The 24,665-nt window shown below is 42.8% G+C and overlaps 3 protein-coding genes across 4 annotated transcripts in view; 2 read left to right on the forward strand and 1 right to left on the reverse strand.

Moving 5' to 3' along the window:
* Positions 1 to 169: 169 nt before the first annotated feature.
* On the reverse strand, positions 170 to 24,443 carry LOC134842592 (degenerin unc-8-like). Of its 2 annotated transcripts, XM_063859003.1 has the most exons (4): positions 24,103 to 24,443; positions 23,865 to 24,032; positions 2,987 to 3,417; positions 170 to 925 (listed from the first exon to the last, which is right to left on the reverse strand). In XM_063859003.1, the coding sequence occupies exons 1-4, from the start codon at positions 24,310 to 24,312 to the stop codon at positions 202 to 204; spliced, it is 1,533 nt and encodes a 510-aa protein (XP_063715073.1). In that variant the 5' UTR covers positions 24,313 to 24,443; the 3' UTR covers positions 170 to 201. The 2 variants fall into 2 exon arrangements, with proteins under 2 accessions (XP_063715073.1, XP_063715074.1); XM_063859004.1 differs by lacking the exon at positions 23,865 to 24,032.
* Positions 19,608 to 24,665, forward strand: part of LOC134842597 (Golgi SNAP receptor complex member 1-like) — a 290,244-nt gene continuing 285,186 nt past the window's right edge. The window contains exon 1 of the mRNA XM_063859013.1: positions 19,608 to 19,635. The gene's annotated coding sequence lies outside the window, so the exon portion shown is untranslated. The remainder of the gene's footprint in view (positions 19,636 to 24,665) is intronic.
* LOC134842596 (spermatogenesis-associated protein 7 homolog) overlaps positions 19,612 to 24,665 on the forward strand; it is a 532,288-nt gene continuing 527,234 nt past the window's right edge. Inside the window, exon 1 of the mRNA XM_063859011.1 lies at positions 19,612 to 19,634. The gene's annotated coding sequence lies outside the window, so the exon portion shown is untranslated. The remainder of the gene's footprint in view (positions 19,635 to 24,665) is intronic.

Below are 24,665 nucleotides of genomic sequence, written 5' to 3' on the forward strand. Positions count from 1 at the left end.
GGTTACAGAAAAAATCTGCCCGATTTTTCTAAATGGGCCACTAGAATTTGCATTCTTAACTTAATTTCAGGATGAAAAGAATTGACTGAATAGTCTCAATTCATGGTCGTCAAGGTTTTGTCGATATCAGAAAATTCCAGGACTATCGAGAAAAAAGATTTTTTACATTTTCATTTTCCCCGCTTTTTCTTTCCCGAAGTCTCATCTAGTCATCAGGGGAGGGAGATTGCTCAAATGATTTTTTATATCCAAAGTCCCTTTTGAAGAATTTTCTTCTTCCACATGGAATGTTTTGACAGGCCAAATTCTATTCTCAGCTGACTCGCTAATCAACGCAAAATTATCAGTTCCACTACGCAAATTCGCAACTTTTTGCCCCGACTGCTTTTTTCCTCTCAGCTTCATATATTCCATAAAATCAAAAATGAAATCGACCAACTCCAAGACTGTCAGAACACTTATGCCTAAGTACAGTCCCAGAAGTCCTCCAAAATTAGAAACCACCATTATGAAATTGTACACAGGTCGTTCAATTATTATCATTTCTGAGAGGTCACGAAAGTACACGGTCACACTTCCGAAAGTTGACCTCAGTTGGGTCAAAGCTGTTTGTGAGTTTTCGGTTTTATCGACAGTGTATTTATCTATTGCAGTCATGAGATAGTCAATTGCAGAACCATTCAAGTCTTTATACACGCTGGCTACAAATCGGGCTATTGATCTGTTAGTCGGCCATTCAAGTTGCGTAATTGTGACGTCATATGACTTGACATTGCACTCATTCGGGCAATCGCACACGGTGTTTGGGTTCGCAAAAGCGTTTATATAGTCCACGCATTCTCGTTCATAGGTTTGATTCAGGGTACAAAGCGGAACTTTTCTGAACAGAAGATCATCGACGCAACCGCAAATTTGAGCCTTCAATCTGAAAAAGACACAAGGAATTTCATTACAAAATATTGAAGAACACAAGCAGTCTATTTTTCAGGGATGCAGTGCAAAAAACATAACTTCTATTGGCACCTGAAATACAGCTTTCAATTAAGTATTTGAAAAGAGTTCAACAAAGGAGGCGAGACATAGTTTTTCACGTATTTTAATGTGAAAAGCTATCAAAAGCAAAATCCAAATTGGGAAAAGAACATTAAAAACAAAACCTCAAACCAAATTAGCGGGAAATGAAAAACATAGCCAACAGAGAGTTGGAAAAAGTCAATGAACGCAATTAAACAGCAAAAAAACCGACTTAATTTTTTGAAAAATCTCAACTTTCGATTAAAAAGAAAAAAGTTAATTGTCCCTTTTTGAATATATATACATGAAAAAAAGTAAATTTGAGCCGGAACAAATTTCCTAAGAGAACTTTACCTGAAAAAAAATCATCGCGAACTATATAAAAATCTAAACTACGTTCATCGACTCTTAAAAAGACAACTAGTAAACTCAAAAGCAACTAAAAACCTAATTTAATTTTCTTTGAAACCAATCATGAAATCAAAAACTGCAACAGCATAATCTATTTAGAGTAATCAGATAAAATCAATGCTAAGTGGAAAATGAAGGGAAACGAAGCCAAGTTTCAACCGGAATCATGCATCAAAAAATTTCAAAATAAATGAAAAAGAAATAAATAAACTTGTCGGAAAACTTAACTTTGAGTTGGCTCCAGGTGCTAAAAAACGTATCATGTTTTATTTTGTGTACTAGTTAAAAAATTTTGTAAGCCTATAAAAACAATATTTTTCACTATTTCATTATTTGATTTGAATATTTCAACTGACAGTTGGAAAAGAGTAATGAACGCAAGAAAGGTGAAGAATAAATACTCACTTGTTTTTTTGAAAAACTTTCTACTTTTGAATTTCGAAGACAAAAAAAGATGGCATTAAAGATCATTGAATTTTTAGAACAACTTATGATGGACACTTTTATGTTAAAATTAACCCAATTTGAGAAAACTAAGAACAAAATGATATAGTTCTCATATAGTAAAGCAGTAATTATAGAATAAAGAGGATGCCTTTTTTTGATTTGCAATGATTTCCAAGACAATTTCAATTGCCGCTCACGCGTTAATAGCAGAAAAAGTATCGCGAATTAATTGTCCCAAATTAACAATATCTAAACCCTCATAACTTTACAAAAAAAATTCACAGGTGATATATCTTCTTGAATTCGAGCTCAGAAAAAGAATACCATTCGACAGATATGAAAAAAACTCCGTTAAAAATTCCTAGTTAAAAAGTCTGGATAAAGAAAAAATATTCCGTCAATTTCTTCAACAGTCGGAAGAAGAACGATCTGATCAAATAGCGCTATGAAAAATAATTTTCAAGCAATCAGAAGCAAAGAGGTTCGTAATAACATACTGAGCTGACGCTTGTGTAAACAATTCATGATTGACTTGATAAAATTCAAATAATTTGAGAAAACTGGATCATTAGTTAAATTTTTTATTCCGCTGGGAAATCTGAAAATTAAATTCTACTTCCGATACTAGAAGTCGGTCATGTTATTCGTGACCTTTAGACTTTTACCTAACGATAGAGGAGTTTGCTTTCTTTTTAACTGAAGAAAACTGAAATTAAAAAGAATTCAAAAGTCGAACCGCGAAAAATTAAATTTGAACCTGAACAAATGTGATGACTTTTCCTAAAAAAAAAAACGAAAAAAAACCATCAGCACCTATATAAGAGTCTGAATTAAGTTCATCGACTCTTTATAAGTACAAGCAAAAAAATGGATTAAACCACCTAAAACTGAATGTATCTACAAACCTAAATATCAAACAAAAACAAGTTTTCGATAAATTAATAGCTTTGCAGGTTTCGCATCAATTGACAACTGTTTTCACGACAACGATATTTGAACCCGCAAAAATCGAGAAAGTGCTGTTTTAATTACAGTGAAATTTCTCGCATTGGACGGAAATAACTCATGAACAGTTAACAAGAAAAACTTGCGATGATGCTGGTAATGAACGTACAGATTTACGCAATGTCTCAAGCAGTCATCGCGTGTATTGTAGATATGTACAGTTCCCTCTCCATAGTTCTCGCACGTACTGTAGGGTTCCACAAGCTTCTGGACATTATTAGGTTGCACAGACACCATGTGTTCGAATCCTGGTGGCAGACTCAACTCACTTGTTAAATCCACAAATACGTTTCCATTGCGGTCAACCAGACCCGGCGTGGTCAAAAACAATTTCAGTCCTGAAGTGGCAGTGAACAAGCCTAAAGAGTCATACGCTTCCAGATTGTACCAAATTTGAAGTCCGTAGTTTTTCCCGCTAGTGGTGACGGGTTTTTTGTACGTGAATGAGAAACAATTTCCGTAATCTTGCGAGACAGTGTAATTCACGGTTATGCTTTGATCGCAGTCTTTGTTATCGGCGCTACATTTGATGATCATTTCCTAAACAAACAAGCTTGACCAGAAATTAAATAAGTATCAAATATTTCGGCCAGTAGCATTGCAAAAAATTTAATTAAAAAAAAAACGATTTATATGGTTAAAAAAGCTTACAAGGTTTTTCAGGCGTATAAAATTACAGCGACACACTGCGACGTGTTTCATATTTTTGAGAAACTCGAAATCTTTTAAGAGCAGACACGATCATGCCGCCTCTAGCGCCCCTTTTGATTCAACAGGAAGGGCATAATATCTCGTAAAAGCGCAAGGCATTCGTTAGTAATACATAAGTTATGAACCGTTAGAACACTGAAAGAAATTGAGACGGAAATGGAAACTCTTGATAGCGCTGGGTACAGTTATGATAAGCATGATCCAGGCAGTTGATGAACACAAAAAGTTGGATATAGAGTAAAAATCTGACCACGTCATAGATCTACTAGTTATTCAATTAGAAACAGAAGGGGAGGAAGAGACGAGGGTGACCCTGTCAGACCCATTAGACAACTAACTGCTAAAAAATTTCAAAAAAATTGATAGCTGCGCTGACTAAAAGAGACAAAAAACAGAAGGAATTGAGGAACTGCATAATGACAAAAGGCGAAGCAAGAGGACGATGCCATACTACTGCTACTACCAACACTGGCGGGACTATCACTTAAAAATAGCGACGAAAGAATAACTGCAAAAAAGTTACCAAATAGGGTATTAACTGGGGACATCGATGATTCAGGGGAGACACTAGCGGATAGGGTAAATCCATCCTGATTCAACCAGGGACTCACAAAAAGAGTCAAGGAGAAAAGTGGTCTTAATATTTTTGGATTTCCATATCCGAAATAATCCTGCCTTAGAAAATCGCAGACCGGAGGCCAAGAACAAGACCCGAGTAAGACCGGAGACCAGGAACAAGGCAAGGAAGCTGATAAAAACAACATCAGCAGTATTTAATCGAGAAGTTGACCGGATCAGAGAAGACACGTCATTGAAGAAGAACACGAGCTTCGGTGAGAACGGAGAGCAAAGGCAGGGGATCTTGAACAAAATAACATTAGCAAACAATTTCCAAACAACACAACGAGCCGAAAACATCAGCAACGAAACAATTCGCAATAAAGAGATCTCTCAAACCGGAACAAATAGACGAAACCGTCGACACAATAGGGTCACAAACTTCTCTTCAAGTGATTCAAGTCAGGCAGTCCTCGACGACTATTCATTCGACACTGGCAGTGAGGAGGATCTGTTAGACAGATTGGAAGGGAGGCCCCATCTAAAGGGGAATGTAAGAGCGCAACTATTCAAAGAGACGGTACTTCAGATGAGACGAACGTCCAAAGAACCTCAAAGATTCGCCAACAGAATGGTGAATGAACTCCAAAACATGAAAACCTCGACGCCTTCAATAATACGACAAGCCTTGAAAAATCTTCCCCTTCGACGCCAAACGGAAAGTTTAACCCGGAGTACCACTACACAAAACGTCTACGACATTTGAACTTGATTCTTTGCCGAACCTAATTTTGCCACATTTTTGACATGATTATGCCGCCAAATTAGTAAATTGAAAGACTCAAAAACTCAAAAAAAATCAAAAGAAATCATTTTAAAGCAACAACTAAACTACGATTTGAAATTGGAATCTGAATCACCCAAAAGTATTGCCATTGTCATTGGCGCCCAATAGTTTTTAAAACAAAGAAACCGAAACCAAGGTTTTTTTTTTGTTGGAAAAATCAACGAACCCATCCTTATACTAACCAATCATATTGTTTACTTTTTGTTTTTGGATTGTAAGTTCCAAAGAAAAAAAAACTCAAAATCATTTTTTTTGTTACAATACAATTGCGAGGGTTCCATGTAATCAAAGGAATTACATATTGGCCATTTTACATTTTTGCCTAACACGTCAAAACGTGAATTAAGATAAGGAGACAAAGTCAATTAAAAATGAATTCAACCTATGATGCTGTTTTTAAAGTCATAGAAACAGACGTAGAAATTTTAGCAAAAGCAATTAACCAAGCCATAAGCGATTCCGACGAAGTACAGATCATGAACGATTTCTTAACGGAATTGAAGAGCTTGCTCGACGATGCCAATAACGAAGCAGTCAAGATAATGCGCACCGGAACGGACCAGCAAGACTCAATCATTGAACGATTGAAAACTTTGAAAGTTTTGTACCGAACGATCCAACTACGATCAAAACGATACGAGCGTACCCTCAACAACACTGCCACGTCTTCTTTAAACTCATCACGAGTAGCCAGCAACGTCTCGACGCCTTCAATAATACGACAAGCCTTGAAAAATCTTCCCCTTCGACGCCAAACGGAAAGTTTAACCCGTAGTACCACTACACAAAACGTCACCATGGACCAGGACACCCCGGACGATTCGCCACAATTTTCAGGATTGCCAGCAATCTTAAACGCTACTTCAAACCACAGATCAAATTCCGCCCAGGACAATTCAGGACTCCTACTTCGCCCCGGATCTAACAGCGACGCCAATACCTTGGATCATCGCATTCATCAACAACAAACAGAAACTGTTGGAACTCAAACTGCCCATGGAACTCACCTCCATCCTCAGTCAAACCTCTCATTGCAGCAGCCGAACGCCGACTTGTCACAAAGTTCAAACCTTCAGACGAACCACCCAGAAGCTCAACTTCAAGGAACGACAAAAGAATTGAACAATGGAACTCAACTCCAAATCGACAACCAGCAATTGACAGCAACAGTGGGACGAAGACCGAACTCAGAAGCTCAACTTCATGAAACGTCACCACACTCCAACCCTGGAACTCAAATCCAAGTTTTCAATCAGCAGATGAACGCACCAGCAACCCAACAAAGAAATGTTTCAGAGCCAATATTTCTTCCTACAGCAACTTCAAAAGCAGCTCAGAGTCAAATGATTGGACAGCAAATCACACACCCAATTCTTGCTCCCCAGACAGCTAGCCCCCCACATGGACTATACCAGCCTTCAAGCCTACAACAGAACCAGCCTCCAAGTCAGCAACAGAGGACACATAATCCGAATAGCGCCTTTAGACCCATCTTGACGATTGGAAATCAGAATTCAACCAATCATCCCCCCACCAACGTGTTCAGTGGACACCAGACGACAGCTAAGGGTATCACAAACATCAACGGAGTACCGATACCAGCACAACCAGCACTACTGCCAACAAACCAAGGAGATCAACGAACAGCAACAAATTGGACCTCCAGCCAGCCGACCCTGACTCACAAATGTACACAACCTGCCATACGATCATACCAGGAAGGATTTCTGGGAACCACGACAGCATACAACCCTACGAACATGCCGACATCATCAACAACAGCCTTCTTTCATGCAGGCTGCAGGGGACCAACAGGAACAACTCACCAAAATATCAACCGACCTCCCCCTCATCAACATGCAGTCCATCAACATGCAGCACATCAACATGCAGCACATCAGAACCAGCCGACTTATTTCCCGATTCCTACCAACCTTGGAACAGCACCGACAGACCACAACCATCATCAAACGATATCGAAGACATTCAGGAAATCAGTGCCCATTGTCAAACCATTCATATTCGACGGAGAACCTGAACAATGGTTAGATTGGATAGGACTGTTCAACGCAACCATCAACAGCACCGACATGACAAACTCGGAAAAGATGACACATCTGCAGAAACTTGTATCCGGAGATGCCAAATCTCTCATCCGAGGATATGGATGCAATGGAGCAATGTATGACGCAGCCCTTCAGCGACTGGAAAACGACTTTGGTAACCCGACGAAGATAGTTACATCCTTCCTTCGACGACTCGACGCCATCAGCGGCCCCAATCTACGACATACCAGAAGCTACAAGGACCTCGCCAACTTCCTACAGACAATGGTCGATACATTCACGACACTTGGATTCCAGCACGATCTACACTCTACAAATGTCCAAACAGTTTTGTCAAAACTGCCTACCCCTTGCCGACTAGAATGGAATAGATACAATCTGCGATGCAACATCAGACAACCATCACTCATCGACCTCACCAATTGGTTCAACATCTACGCCGAAGCATGCAGCGATTTGCCGAGCAACAGCAACAACAACAACACCAGAAACAGCAGCAGCAGCAACAACTACAACAGCAGCAACACTCAAGGATCATCATCCAACGGTCACACCCACCAACATGGACCATCGGATCACCGCGCCAATCAGAACAACCGGAACCAGCAACGCAGCCAGCAGCAACATAAATCTGGACAAAAGGATCAACGACGAGATTTTTGCCCGGAGAAACGCAATTGCCAGTACCTTGGAAAATGCCAACACTTCATCGCAATGAACCCAAAGGACAGATTACAGCATGCCAGGGACCTACAACTATGTTTCAACTGCCTCAGCCCCCACAAGTTCGCCGACTGTCAATCAACGCAAACCTGCCGGACGGACGGATGCAGTAAGAAACACCACACACTTCTGCACAACAGCAGCACCTACAACTCGACGACACAAAGGGAGACAGCCAACCGGAACTCCAGACAACATGACGACACCACCAACTGCAGCACCAGCATAAGCAGAAGGAAATCGACTCGCCACATTCCGACCCTGCCAATAACGATCTCTCATGGCAAACAGAGTTCATGCCTATGCAATGCTTGATTGTGGAAGCAAACTGACATTGCTTAAATCATCAATCGCCCTCCAACTCAAACCAGATCTGCAGTTAGACGACACCATCCAGCTAAACCAAGCACTGACATCATCAGACACAGCTTCTACAAAGATGACGATTGCGATTGGACCCTACAACCAGCAAAAGCAGCCATTTCAACTAAATGACATCGACGTCATAATGGATTGGAACCTTTCCCAATTCAACCCTGAACTCGTCAACTCCATCTGCCAAAGAAACGAGCCTCTTCAACACATTCGGATAGCCACACTGCCCTCGAAAGAAATCGGAATCATCATTGGATGCGATTTCGCCGAACTCGTGACACCTTCAGAAGTAATCCATTCAAAACAAAATGTGCCTATTGGATGGAAAACGCCACTTGGATGGTCTCTCTGTGGACGAGACAATGCAGCGACACCCAACGACGTCAACACAATCAACTTGACGACAGATGATACACTGTTTCGCCACGTAGCTGAATGGATGAAATTGGACGCCGAAGGGATTTCAACTGACCAACGCAGCCTCTCAACAGACGACAAGGAAGCTCTCCGCATCTTGGAATCTTCAACAACCCGCTTGCCCAATGGACACTACGAAGTTGGAATGCTTTGGAAACGTGGACAACAACTGCCAAACAATAGATGGCTTGCCAAGAAGCAGCTCGACAGCCTTCTCCAACGACTGAAGAGAAACACCGAGATGGCACAGAAATATCAGGAGACCATCGACACCGACTTGCAGAAAGGTTTCATAGTCAAAGTTGATGATTCTCATGAAGACTCAACAGGAAAATGGTACCTTCCTCATCATCCAGTGACAAACATCAATAAATTGGCAAGGTACGCCGAGTCCTTAATGCATCGAGCATCTACAAAGGAGTATCACTCAACAGCAACCTACTAACTGGACCAGACCTCCTCACAAACCTTACTGGAATCGTTATGCGATTTCGCGAAGACCAAATTGCTATTTCTGCCGACATTGAAGCAATGTTCATGCAGGTCTTCGTGAGCCCAGAGGACCAGCCGTATTTGCGATTTCTGTGGAAGGACAACACGGGCCAACCCGCAACCTTCCAATACACCCGCCACATCTTCGGAGCTACCGACTCACCATGTGTTGCCTGATACGCCACTCGACAATGTGCGAAGGACAATGCCGACAAATATCCAGCCTTGGAGCAAATCACAAAACGCAACATATACATGGACGACCTATACAAAGCCGTTTCAACGCCGACGGAAGCGACACAGTTAATGAACGACCTTCAAAAGATGTTCAGCCTTGGAGGTTTCAACCTCACAAAATGGACCTCAAACTCTCAACAATTCCTCACAACAGTTAACAAGAACCACTTGGAAAACAGCGACAGCCTCACCAAGAAGGAACGACCCCTCGAAAGAGTTCTTGGAGTGAAATGGAAACCAGACACGGACGTCTTTCTTGTGGAAGCAAAGAAGTTTCACGCCATTGACAAGAAGGACTTAACGCAGCGCAAACTATTGAAGTTTGCTTCTTCAATCTTTGACCCGCTTGGAATTACGATGCCACTTACAATTCGACTACGACAATCACTTCAACTTGCCTGGAGTAATGGACCTCAATGGTACAAACCTCTAAACATGGATCATTTAACAGACCTCAACGATTGGATAGACAAGCGAGGCCAATTCAACGACATCTGCCTGCCCCGGATTTACTTCAAAGCAGAAACGAAGATACTGGAAACCCAACTCCATGTATTCAGCGACGCCTCCGAACTTGCCTTAGCATCAGTTGCTTACCTCAGAATCAGATACGACGACGACACAACGGAACTCAAGTTCGTCATTGGAAAAGCCCGAGTAGCACCCATCAACAGAATGACAATTCCAAATCTCGAGCTTCAAGCCGCCACTAACGGAGCTAAACTGTCTCGTTTCATCAAAGAACAACATGACATACGAATCGACAGTACGACACTATGGAAAGATAGTACAACAGTTCTTCATTGGATAAACTCGCCGAATCAACGACACCGGATCTTCATTGCCAACCGCCTGAATTTCATCATGGACTCAACATCTCCACTGGACTGGAGATACGTGCCCAGCAAAGACAACCCTGCAGACGACGGAACACGTGGTTACAAAGCATGTGACATGACTACCGATTCACGATGGATCAAAGGACCAGACTTCTTGTTAAGACCATCATCAGATTGGCCTAATCATCCGCCAACACAACCATCAGCCGATATTCATCTGACAGACAACGACCCACAACCGCCAACATCAGTAATCGACTTCAACCGATTTAGCACTTGGACAAGAGCACTCAGAGTTACTTCATATGTTCTTCTCTTCGCAGAAAACATCAAAAGGAAGACACGCCAGAGCCTCTCACTTCAACACCTCACCTTAGGATTCGCATGGATCATTAAACACTCACAGAATCAATCATTCCCCAAGGAAATAGCATGCCTGACAAAGAAATCTGACATTCCACCCCGCAGCCCTCTACAACCTCTTTGCCCCTTCATCGACGATCACGGATACTTACGTGCCAAAGGACGACTACAGAAAGCCCCGCTTCTACTTTGCAGCCGACATCCAGTCATTCTGAACGCAGAAAACTACCCAATACAACTCTTCATGAAGCAAACACACAAAATAAATTCCCATTGTGGAATGGAACACACCCGAAGCATTCTTCAGCAGGACTTTTGGATCATAAGATCACGCAAGCATCTGAAGAAAACTATTCGACAATGCATACCTTGCCGACGCCTTCGACAGGAACCAGTGAAGCCTCTGATGGCAGATCTACCCCTACAACGACTCCCTTTATCGGAAAACAGTTACCCCTTCTACTCAACAGGAATTGACTTCTTTGGACCCTTTGCCACGCGGAACAACGACGAGTACAGTAAGCGATACGTTCTCTTCTTCACCTGCCTCGTCACGCGAGCAGTTCATTCAGAAATATGCCAGCAAATTGACACAAACTCAACTCTACAAGCCATACGCCGTTTCATCGCTAGACGCGGTAAACCCAGGATCATCTTCTCTGACAACGGAAAAGCCTTCGTTGCAGCTGACAAGGAATTACAGGAAAGCCTTTCTGAGATTCAACACAGCAACGACTTCAACAATCAATGCCAATTACTTGGAATAACCTGGAAATTCAACCCACCTGCAGCTCCTCACTTTGGTGGATCATGGGAACGCCTTATAAAAACATTTAAGATTGCCTTCTACAAAGTCATTGGAACACGGGCACTGGACGACGAAACTGTCAACCTTCACGTGCGAGGTTGAAGCTATGATGAATTCTCGCCCGCTAACCCACGTCTCATCATACCCAACCGACGACGAGCCCCTTACACCCAATCACCTTCTACTAGGACGACCAACAAACAATTTGCCTCCCGGATTGTTTCTCCCTCGCCACACAACGGACAAGAAAACTTGGAAACAAGCTCAAGCCTTGAGTCAACAGTTCTGGAACAGATACCTCAAAGACTACTTGCCAACCTTGACAACCCGAACGAAATGGACAAAGCAAGTGGAAAATCTTCGGCAAGGAGACCTTGTATGGATACTGGAAGACCTAACACCTCGAGGTCTTTGGCCCCTGGGACGGGTACTTCGTACTTTCCCAGGTGCAGACGGAATCGTTCGCTCCTGCGAAATTAAAACTAGCAGGGGGATTCTACACCGACCAGCAGTCAAACTCTCGCGAGTATTGGACCATAGTAACAACTAGATGACCAACATGATCAACGACAGCTAACAACTAGATGACCATTACAATCAACGACGACGTACCATCAGCTGACAATCAATGAACTATTTTCTAATTTGCAACCTGCAAATGGGCCCGGCTATGTCTACGACATTTGAACTTGATTCTTTGCCGAACCTAATTTTGCCACATTTTTGACATGATTATGCCGCCAAATTAGTAAATTGAAAGACTCAAAAACTCAAAAAAAAATCAAAAGAAATCATTTTAAAAGCAACAACTAAACTACGATTTGAAATTGGAATCTGAATCACCCAAAAGTATTGCCATTGTCAGATGAGACGAACGTCCAAAGAACCTCAAAGATTCGCCAACAGAATGGTGAATGAACTCCAAAACATGAAAACCTGGCCGGTCATTCCAATAAATGTTGGGTTGTGTGACCAAGGTTGTTGCAGTTTTGACAGCCCTCTTCTATTTCTTCATCAATTCTTGACTTGTATGAGTTCAATAAGCGACAGTATCCGTTTCTGAGTAAAGACAAGCGTGTTCTGCAGACTCTAGTTAGGGAACTCTATGTTTCATGTATTTCTGGTGGTGCGCCTCCATAAACAGGGTTCGGTCTGTTTGTGCTGGTTTCGCTGACGGTCTGTGTGTATTGCTTTTTACAGCCTTTTTACTTCTTTTGCATCGATTTGTCTATTCGATAGCTGGTTTTCGCATTTGTAAAACAGGTCTGGTCTCATTTTTTTTGGCAGCGATGTCACTGAAGCTGTTCAGGGCCGAGAGCTTCAAGTGAATCCAGTGCTTACAACCGGTACAGAGGACTAAGTAGCAAGTCCAGGCTACATTCTTCGTGCAGACTCCGCATGGCCACTTTGGCCCAGGGCTTGTTTCAAACTGCCTCAAATTGTATCAGCGACCGCACCATGGCAATATCTCTTCTTGGATGCTTCACGTCTTTGTTGAACTTCGGGGCGTCTACTGTCACCTTGACTGACTTGCTAGGACTCGAAACAGTGAATCTTTCAAACCTGTCGTAGACACTTCCACGACAATTGTCTTCCAATAGACACATTCTTCACTAGTTATTCGGGCCGCGTATGCCTTCGCTTGAAAGTTGTTGTTATGTCTCCCGATCGTTCGCGACTGCCAGTGAACTGTTGCCACCTTATCGGAATCCTTTTCTCGTATTACTCAATCTTCGGTCATCGTAGATCAATGCTTTTGACTTTGTCTCCATAAAATTCTATCTGTAGTGTCCCTGTCAGCTGCCTGAACTTCGTCAACTGTATTGGTCACCTTTTCTAGAGTGTCACCACATTGTTCAGAGCTCGAATCACTCCCCAAGTCCGTCTTGTGTTTAGCAAGCTCAGGAGATCATTTAGTCTTTTCGATTAAATCTGGCCGAATTAACGTCGTCATCCACTGAAGTTTGCCGATCAGCGATCTCGTCATCGCCATCATTCCGTCTCCTAACCTCTATGTGATCACTGTACGTCGCCACGCTGAGTCCTAATGAATCGAAGTTCTAACATTTGATAATCCCCAATCAGTCTTATGCTCTTTACCTTTATACCCGGTTTTCAAACTAAGTCGTGCCGCCGAAGAGAATATCATCAACGTGTACGATTGGAAGTCCAATACAATGTCCGTTCTTCGCTTTCCAATAAACTAAAATGCTGCGTCATGTACTCAAAAATCTGTCGGGTATAAAGTATGTTTGATAGCGTCTGATATCTTTCGTGCGCCGCGTCACTTAATACATAAGCCGCTACGATCAATATCCAGCAGTGTGTTTTGGGTATTTGGGCTTCATATACATCTCCTTTTATCTTTCGTGACTGCAAAACTGCCTTCTTTTCTTAATGTCAATCGCTATGGGTTTCCAGTTATTTGACTTCAGTATAGTAAGGGCAAAATTACAGGCGGCTTTTGACGCCGTTGGGTCAAACTATTCCATAAGAAGACTGTGATTTTCATGATCTCCGCACACTTCTTACCTTGATTACGCTTCTTTCGGCCAATCCGTTGCGACTATCCACGTATCGACCCATCTCGTTCTCATTATGCGCCTTCCCAGATCTCGGCCAATGGTTGCTCACTATTTTTACAACTTTGAATACATTTCACCCTTCAAGTTCCTCTTTGTGACTGTAAAAACCGTGACTGACAAACGTATTGGGTGTCCAAATAATGTCTTAACTTGTTACGGCGTTTCGGTCTCTCGCTAGTGGTACACGCAACAGGAGTATCATTTACAAAGTCTGCATCGTGTATGAGTGATTCGTTTGCTGTCCAGTCGCCATAGGTGTTCCACTTAAATTGCCGAGCTGCCTCGGATTGTGCTTCAAAATCGATCATCCTTAGCTGCGTGGATGATTTCGAATCGATCGCCCTCTAGTTTTCTCCATCATTCGTTTCCTGTTCTCTTTTCGTTGTCGTCCCCATTTGAAATTAGGGTGGTGCTAGTACTGTTTTCCGTAGTACTCAAAGTTACATTCTTCTGTTCCCTTCTTGATGCATCTTTATCAGTCGATCTCTTCTTGATGCATATTTTTCAGTCGATTCAGACTCTTCATTCTCCATGTCCCAGAAAACTGAAAACAGTCGAATCGCATCAGAGTCACACAATCTGCACATTGTGACTTCGAAAGCATCGTTATCAACTTGCGACAAACGCTACATCCTCGATGATGGCCAGCAGACTCTTCCCTACGTTCACAAAAGCATCGTGGTTCAGACTGCGATCGGATTTGATGATATTGATGACACCGCCGCCGCTGTAAATTCGGATCCAACTGACGATTTGGAAAAATGAATGCCATTTTTTGAAGATCGTCAACAACCAGTGTCGTGGGATTGTGAAGATTTCCTAGTGATGGTTGACTAAAACCATCCGGAAATTGAAGATGTCTACTCTGAGGATAATTTTGCTATTGAAAATACAACCATATCGTTCGCCTCAACAACTGATGGACCAAATCAATAGCAGTTGGCAAACTCCAGACCCCGGTCTGATTCGTGCAGCAGAAACGAACGGCAGTGATATAGATAGCGGGAATATCACCGATCTGGAGGCCAATACTTCCAACGAGGACGAGTCGTCATTCTTCAAAAATTCGCTTTCGATAATGAAGCAGTTGAAGATGAATCAAGGTCAAAAAATCGACGAGTAGATTGAAACACATAAAAAACACATTAACCTCTTATAGTAAATTTTAAAAAATTCAGTGATTTGATAAGACAATTGTTTGTACATAAAATTTGACCTACCGCTATTCCGTGTTTAGTGTGTTTTTAAGTGCGAGATTTCGTTCCAGTTTTGGAACCCAGTTAATCGGGGATATATCCGTTTTCGTGTAAGCGAAAATGTTTCTAGCATACTTTTGCAGAAAAAGAGAGGTCACTTTACATGGGCTCTTCCCTCATGCGACGGTACGTGCACAGATTGGATAGAGCCGTACCAACGCCATATAAAAACATCGGCAAAATTATATGAATAAATCAAGTCAATTTTAATGAATCTAGAGAATTGTCAATTTATATCTACCCTCCTCGATTACAGCACAGATAGAATTGTCTATGTTGGATGTATTCTAAGATTTTTGCACCCCCTAAGGCAGAGGATTGCATTCCTCAGAAGTGCAAAACTTATTTTTTCTGAAAGTTAATTGTGTCCGAGAACGCTTCGTTCCGTTTTTCGAACAGTAGAATTCTTGGTTGGTATTTTACTGTTTTGACACTCTCATGATATTTGTAGGCGTCAGATATAGTTTTAGGGCAGGATTTAGCATGGGTGTTGAACAATTTTACATCGAAAAGGGTTCGGCTGAATCGGCCTCCCCAGAGTCCATTTGCCTTGATGTCAAGTCGAGCGTCATCTTCAGTAGTGGTTGTTTTGTTGTGAAAGCTTTAAACGATTGAAGTTTTGCCTCTATTTCAACATCATGGCATACTTCGTGCAGGAGTGTCGCAAAAGTATCGCGAATTTCATTTTGTCTTAGGTGAATGTATCCATCTTTGGGACAGTGTAGAGAGAGGATCAGTGTGAACAGTTGTCCATATGGGCATGTATGTGGAGTGTTTGGTGGTTCCAATCTATATCTCAGATGTAATCCATCTTTAAACTCTGATTTGTTGAGGGAAAAATGGTCTTTTTAGGGGTAGTACGCTTAGCCATTTCGATGCTCCTTTCTTTAGCGCTAGATTTATAGTCAGTTTTTTTTCTGATGAGCAATTTTCCATAATTTTAGCCTTTTTTGGGAGTGCAATGTTGTCTCTCTGTTTTGATGTTTCTATTTATCAGAGTTTGTTCCGTTTCAGCTATTTCTGGATCACTGTTTTCCAACGGATCACAATTGACTCGTGACCACTCATAATTTCTGGATAAGTCCGTGTTACTGAGGAGGTCTAATCCTCCCATTCTTTGTGGTAGGGTAGTGCAAAAAGGCTGCGATCTTCATCGGTTATATGGTTTTTACCAGTAATACTAGGAAGTAGCTGCTGTCTTACGTCTTTCTCAATTTCATCGATTTTCTTAAATGCTCCCGGAGTTTTTCTGGTTAGAAAACTTGATTGATTTTAAACTCCCTTTGTTTAGCAGAAGTATGCATTTTGTGGTGATGTTTTAGCTATTTTGGAAAGCTCTTCAGTTAGGGTAGCTGTCTTTCTAATTTCGCTTTCTATGTATTTATCGCATGCTGATGGTGTTCCTATGCCTGATCCAAAGACTCTAGAGCCGTCTAGCATTGTAATATTTGTGCCTTCTAATACTTTTACAGCGCTTTCCTGACGGTTTTTCTTTTCTATGAGTTGACACTTAACGCTTCACATTGTATCCGAAAGCCTTTCCGTGCACATCCAGGTTGTCCATTACTGCGCGGAGACTCTTATGATCACCAGCAGAGCTTCCGTCATCTGCGTACCATTTTTGGGTGACATTTGGTTTTTGCTTCAGCTCAATCAGTGGGATTATCCCAATTCCGTACATACCCATTGCGAGGGGATCACTCTGCGTTGTGCCTTCGGTAGATGTCAAAACCGTGTTATTGACATACAAATTTGAGGGACGTTTGTATGAGTTGGCCAGCGCATGATGTAGTGCTGGACAGAGTATTTTTACATTTTTTAGAGCAAGTTCTCAATGGAGCGAGTTGAAGGCATTTTCTGCATCAATTAGTAGTATGGCGTCCGTTTCCGGTTTCTCAAACTCGTTCCTCAAGCTGTGGATAGCATATTCGATTCCACACTTCTGGCCTAAGCAGAGTTGGCAATTTTTTCCGAGATTTTTAAGGTCTGATTTTATACATTGGCTGATTGTTTCGCCAACTATTCCTCTCAGAACCTCGCCTATACCAATGAACCGTACCCCTGGATTTTTGTCCAGAGGTATGAGGCGACATGAGTTGTACGCCGTTAGGTTTTCATGGGGGTAACTTTAATTGCTATTGTATAGGATAGGTTAGCAATTGTTTTGCAAAGCTCAGTGGATGTTTGGTTGAAGTGAGTTAATATCCTTCTCCATTCGCACGCATCTAGACCTGAGTGACCGTGCGTTTTCACGGTTAATTTTCGAACTGTCTTAGCGTTTATTTGTTCAAATATACAGGGGTGGTATGGGGTTCACTTACTTATGTTATATAGTTAGTGTTCGCTGTTTTGGCTGGGGGTGTTTTTCTTTCAGGATACTAAGGACTGTTTTTGCTTCAATGACCTCGTTTAGGGGAAGTACTCCTTTTGTTTTCTTGTCTGAAAGGCAGCCAATGGCGCCAGACATTTTGCCTGTACTCATTAGTTTATCGAATTGCTTAACTTCCTCGTTTCCTTCCCACTTCTCCTTTTCGGATGTCTAATTTGGAGAGCTTTCGCTTCAGTGAAAAGTTCGTCTAGTAGACCTTGCTTCCATAAAATCATGCGGTGGCTCAGAGTTTTGGAATTTGATCCGTTTGTTTCTGATTTAGTTTTGGGGAGCAGCAGATGTAGGAGAATCATTGCTGATTTCATTGCGACGTTAGAATTTGGCGTTTCTTCTACTAATGACAACAGCTGCTGGTTCAGTAATCCTATGAACTGGAAACTGGGCTTGTTATTGCTTAGAACTATGAAGCGCGGTTTCCAGTTAACGACATTTTTATATATAACGTTTAATTTAATTTCAAGTTCTTGGTCGATAAGTTTCCAGCGGTCGAAGGGGGCTGTAGTGATTGCTGGGAGCGATGGATTAGATTGTGTTGCGTTGGGCAGTACGTTTGATTCGGGTGTTGCCGGTGATGTTGAGATGGGTGCTGCCGCTACATGAGACATGGATGTATGCTTTGCAAATGACAAACCATTTGCCTCCTTTTCGGAGGTGGCGTTAGCAAATACGGCAGTGCATTTGATCGGCCATAATTTGGTGGCGAGGAGCGTAAATTTATGGTGAATTTATACAAGTTAGCTGAGCAGGCAATGAACCGAAAAGTTTATTACCATAAAAAGAAAAATGAATACCATCTTTACAAAACATATTAGCAGTTAAAATAACGTTTAGATAGGGGGGAAAAATTCGGATTCTTGAGTGGTAAAATGTAATAATAAGGCAAAACAAAGAATTATTTAGTGCACCAAGTTTTCTGTTTATGAAGTGATTATTTGCAGAGGATGGTTTTGGGGATAATAAGCACATTTGGGTTGAACTTATGAATTATCAAACTTATCAAAAATCTCCAATCATTAGCAAAGTCTGAAACCGTAGATGAGTTGTTATTAAAGCCGGCTACTATAGTAACACCGTTCAGTTTCTGCGAGGGTAGCGCGAGACAGTAGCTGCAAGGTCGGCTAGCGTTGCATCCATGTACGAGTGAGCCGTGGCTCCGACATCTCTTGGGGCTGCAGTACTTAGTCCTTGAGGTTCCTTTTACCAGTTTCCTGCTCCACTTCGGTCTGTACTTCGGCACGGACATTCACTAATCGGGGTACAAAAGAGGCAAAACAAGAGAAAAAATAGATTGTAAAATGGATTGTAGAGAAATGGATTTAAAAACAAATAACAAAAAAGAAATGAAAGCAATTACAACCTGGTTTTTCACGGGTGGAGATGTCCGGGTAGAGGGGGAGTATCGCGGCTTGACGAGCTTGTCTCTAAAATCCCGTCCCGGGTCTTCTTCTTACACGCGTACCATTGAGCATATCATATCACATGAAACTATTTAATAAGTTTATCACAACAAGCTCGTCAAGCCGCGATACTCCCCGAGGGTTATAAGTCCGGTTGTGACTCAAAACGTAAATTGCATTTGAATCGAAGGTTTAAGAAGAATTGAGCAAACAGGAAATAGTGCAGTGAAACATACCAGTTGTTGTTGGAACGAGGATTTATCAAACCCTTTCCAGCACCAAACATGTAGACACAACGTTCAGTGGGAGCACTCAATAATATATCGAAACTTTACATTAGGACTATTAGTTATAAAATAATACATGGTCACAATTAGGACTTTTTACATGGTGACCATTGGCTGTCAGATAATACATGGTGACAATTACCTTATGGTCATCCATGGATGACAAACCCCCATCATAGTGTATAATATGCATACTACTGAAGTCATGGGATTTACCTGTAGATCAAGCGAGAGGGACCTGAATGAGGTTGAGGTTCCATAAGAAAGCAAGTTTACGTTCTAGCATATATATCTCGTTCTAGCATATATATCTCGAGGGACCTGAATGAGGTTGAGGTTCCATAAGAAAGCAAGTTTACGTTCTAGCATATATATCTTAGCCTAATTGTTGTGATAAACTTATTAAATAGTTTCATATTACGATGAACCAGAAACACTGCAGCCAGTGTGAAGCACAGTTTCGCAAGAACCAAGTTTCAGTGTGGTGCGGTATCTGCGGATGGATCCACCTGAAATGCAGTGGTCTGCGCAACAGCCACTCATGGACCCCGGGTTTCACGTGCAACACCTGCTCAACACAGTTATCAGAATTTGCTAAAAGCAGCACCAGCGGAATGACCCAAATGCTTGAAACTCTCAATGTAGGCGACAACGAAACAGAGACCCATCCGGCGTTCTCTACACCGCCGCCGGCGCTGTCAGACAGCACCAGCAGCTCTCTCTTCTCTCTCTAAACTCTTTATCCCAATATGATGCGGCGCCAAACCAAGCGGCAGCACTTGCCGGATACACTGCCGGTTCTGCCGAATCATGCAGTGGAATCAAGTGCCCGATATCATCATGCAAAACAGTCATCGCTTCAACACGCGAATTGCCACACATGGAAAAGCACAGCAGAGGCATATTACCTGGTGAAGTACCGGAAGCCTGGTTGACGTCACAGCGCAGGTTTACATGTGTGTGCCCCAAACTTGTATCATGCGTACACCGCGATTCGCATAGTCGGAGCTGCAGTGCCCGGAACAGACACAAAACAGGGCAAGCCATATCAACAGAAATGCCATCTTTAGACGAAATCATGACCTTGAAGCGGGCAACATTGAAGCACATCCCGAAACGAGCTCGTCAAAAGTTTGGAAAAGTACTCCATGATGTCCTTGCTCATGTCATATCTGTGAACGACGAAGACGCATGGACAAAACTGATGATGCTTCCCAAGTGCGTGCTACCTTCAAACAAAAGAGCTGGCAAAAAGCAAAACCTACCATCCATCGAAAAAATTTGTGACAGATGGGAAAAAGGAGACCACCTTGCATTATGGATTGACGCTAAGGAAACAGCGGAGAAGGCCAAACCCTTGAATACAAAGCAAACTACTGACCAGCAGCAGCGGGATGCTCAGCTAGACGCCGCTCTCGCCGCCGCGGCAGACGGTCAATACGGCAGAGCTTGCCGCATTCTGACATCCACCGGAATTGCCCCCAACACAGAACGCACCTGGAATTTGCTTAAGTGTAAACATCCCCAAGCGCCAAAGCCCGAAATCGACAAAGAAGGCACAGAAGCGGTTCAATTGGAGTCTGGGTTCAACATGATTGAAGCAATCAGGAGCTTCCCTAAAGACACGGCGTGTGGCCCATCGGGATTGAGAGCCCAACATCTCATTGAAGCTCAAGAAGCCCAAGTCCCCGTCAGTATTGCAACTCAGTTGCGACATGTCGTGAACATCCTCCTTCGGGGGGCAGCTCCTGGACAACTATCTCCGTTTATCGCTGGAGCCTCTTTGACGGCACTGAAGAAACCGAACGACGACATCCGCCCCATCGCATCGGGCGAAATCCTTAGACGGCTAACGAGCAAATGCGCATGCACCAAACTAAAAATTAAAGCTGCCAGGTTCTTCGAGCCTCTTCAATTTGGAGTGGCGTGTCCAGGAGGGGTTGAGAAGGTCACACACCGGCTGCGAAAAGTGATAGAAGAACACTGGCTGGACGAAGATTTCGTTGTATTCAAAGTTGACATGTACAACGCTTTCAACACCATGGACAGGCAACTGATCATGAACGAATGTAAACATCACTTCCCAGAACTCCTCGCGTGGACAAAGTCCTGCTACGGCGAGCATCCCAAGCTCTGGCACGTGTTGGGCAGCCTCTTTTCAGAGCTCGGAGTCCAACAGGGTGACCAACTAGGGCCCCTTATCTTTGCTCTTGCGCTACACTCCGTGGTCAACGACATAGACGCAGCATGCGAACTGCTCCTGCATTGTTGGTATCTCGACGACGGTGTGTTCTGCGGCAAAAGATCAGAAATAGAGAAAGTCTTAGAGATCCTGACCAACGCCACCGCAGTCACCGGCCTCTCAGTTAAACTCAGTAAATGTGAACTATATAGCAGATCGGACCTGTCGTGCTTTCCCGAGGCAATTGAGAAAAAGTACCACGAACCGAATTTACAAATGTTAGGGGCACCGATAGGCAGCGCGGAGTTCTGCAGGAACATCATCGCGGAGAAAGCAAAGGAATCGAACGAACTGTTGTCGAAATTGCCCGAGTTAGGAAACCCTCAAGTCTCCACCATATTGCTCCGAACTTGCGCTTCATTCTGCAAACTCAGCCACCTCGCAAGATCAGTTCCTCCAGACGTCTCAGCTCCTGCACTGAAGAAGTTTGATGACAGTGTCAGGAAATGTTTCGAAGAGAGCGTGGTCATAAACGCAACGGATCGAGCATGGACACAAGCACAACTACCGATACGATTCGGAGGATTCGGCCTGCGGTCGCTTGAAAACCACTGCAGCCCTGCATTCATAGCCTCACACAAATTCTCAATGGGTGCCGCATTTGACGCTCAGAAACTGGAAAGCGCACTTGAAATTTTCAACAGCAGAATAGGAGACCATGAACCCCTCAGTTCGACTTCAGAGCTCATTCGCCAGAAACCGTTATCCGACTTGATTGACGAGCACAGTTTCCACGAATTAGAAGAAACGTGCACGCTTGCTGAAAAAGTGAAGTTAACATCCTTGACTGAACCTCACAATGGAGACTGGATCCGCGCGCAGCCCTCAGAAGCGCTAGGCTTAGGCTTATCACCCAACGAGTTTAATGTTCTCACCAAATGGCGGCTCGGACTGGAAATTTTTCCATCTAACCAAACGTGCCCTCTTTGCCCAAACGAGACACTTGACCAGTTTGCCCAGCACGCCTTAACATGTAAACGGGGCCCAGATGTTTGCAGACGACACAATGGCCTGCGCAACTCTATTGCCGACTACTGTCGCAGAGCACAACTGAATCCCATTCTAGAAGCGGGAGCAGGGTTTCGCGATCAAACGCGCCCTGCAGACGTGCTCGTGCCAACGTGGAATCTCGGGAAGGATGCAGCCCTGGACATCACAGTTGTGAATCCGCTCAACGACACCAACATTGACGGAGCGATCGCAATTAGGGGTTCAGCAGCAGCGGCCGCGGCATCAAGAAAGCACGGCAATAACGACGCGAAGTGCCGGAAACTTGGCTGGGAGTGCCTTCCTATGGTAGTCACTTGCTATGGCGAGTGGGGAAGCGAGGCCATCGCATTCCTAGACCGCCTTGCATCTCGTGTGGCCATGCAAACAGCACGCCGGAGATGAAGAACGCCATTTACACTCGGCTCAGCTGCCTATTAATGCGGTCGAACGCGCAGGCAATGCTGTCGAGAGGTGGACAAATAACGGCAGGTCGAATGGAATTATCAATTGGAGGCGACCCATCAGCGTAACCATATAGACAATATACCACTTTAGTGTCTGCCATCAGGAGCAATAGTTTTTGGCTTGTGCTGTTTGCGATTACGGACCTCTTGGTTTTCACTATATGACTGATAATGTATTTTTGTTTGCCTAGTTTGTTTATATTCAGTTTTTCAATGTTAAAAAAAGTCATTGTTTTGACTGTTAAACAAAAAAAAAAGAATTTAAATTATTTGTCATTTTACCAAAAAAAAAAGCATATATATTTTTAGATGCCCCGCCGAGGATCGAGCCTCAAACATTATGTTCCCAAGTCGCGTACTTTACCCCTAGACTAAGGGAGAAGGGGTCCATAACGCGTCGAGATTCCTTAATCAAGCAAGATACACATACAAACAGAGGCGGATATATACACAGTTACATGACGAAAAAGTCCGGTTCGGACGCAAACCCAGACCCGTCACCTGTAAGAAAGTAGTTTACAGGAAAAAGTGTAGTTCCCGATTACAATTCACTTGCTCTCGCCAGTAAGAATTATCTAACTATCAAATCGTTCAGTGATTCTGTAAGCCAAGTTGGTTGATTTGAAATTGTCTTTGTTAATGCTTGCTCATCGCAAGCATTGCAACTTAATCGAATCCAGTTCACGACTACGCGGGCTTTATTGGGATGTGCTCTCGAATGCCGTGGTTTGTGCAACCTGGATTAAAAGATCTCCAAGGCCTTATATCCCTTCCTCTAGGGTGGTCGGAATAAAGCACTTGCATCAATAAATTAACGTTGAAACATATTCGGTTGAACATTAAAATCCTATAGTCATATAAATGTGCGTTTCGGGGCTATCAAATGACACCAAGCTACACCTTGAACTCAAAGACATAATTTATGCTCTGAAATCACTCACATCGTATTTGTGTCCAAGCAAAGACATTTCTTCCATCGTAGCCATAATATACCATCGCATCTCGACTTGGTTCCCTAGAACTTTCTCGTAGTTTCGAAAATCATCTGTATCACGAGGCGAGGCCCACAAACTTACCTCTTTTTTCCAAACGCAGTTCTCGTCCACTCCCTTTAAAAAATTTTGAAAACTTTTTTACCAAGGAAAATCTGTAGTATAATGACAAACAGCTTCTGTTTACCTTAAAGCAATCGACCTTCCCATCATACAGTTGATTGTTTGTGATATTTATCAGTTGATCACCCGAGAATAAGCTTCTGTATTGCTGAAACGTCGGATGATGACACACAGTCTTGTTACTACTAGTTTTGTTGCTACTACCCCCACTCGGACAAGCGGGTCCGAATTCATCCGATAAATCCCTAGTACAGTCAATAAAACCGTCGCACATTTGTTCCTCGGAGATTTTTCGGTTGTGTGTGCAACAAATGAAACCCTTTTCATTAGTGTTAGGCCCACAATATTCACCTGCTTCGTCGGAACCGTCCACACAGTCAAACTTACCATCGCACCTGAAACAATCGCACTTAAACAAAAAATCATGATTATATCAGCTAAATATCCAACCTTCGGAAAGTAGAAAAGGTTATTACGAGTTAAATGCAATTATCTAAAACTACTAAAATAACAAATAACCTCGAAGTATCAATTAAACTCAAAGTACTACAATGTTTCCTACTATATGAAGGCGACACGATAATTTTTCTGAGGGGAGAGGGGGGCGAACCTAATAAATTTCATAGC

The sequence above is a fragment of the Symsagittifera roscoffensis genome, chromosome 3, assembly GCF_963678635.1.
Source record: "Symsagittifera roscoffensis chromosome 3, txSymRosc1.1, whole genome shotgun sequence".
NCBI lineage: Eukaryota > Metazoa > Xenacoelomorpha > Acoela > Convolutidae > Symsagittifera > Symsagittifera roscoffensis.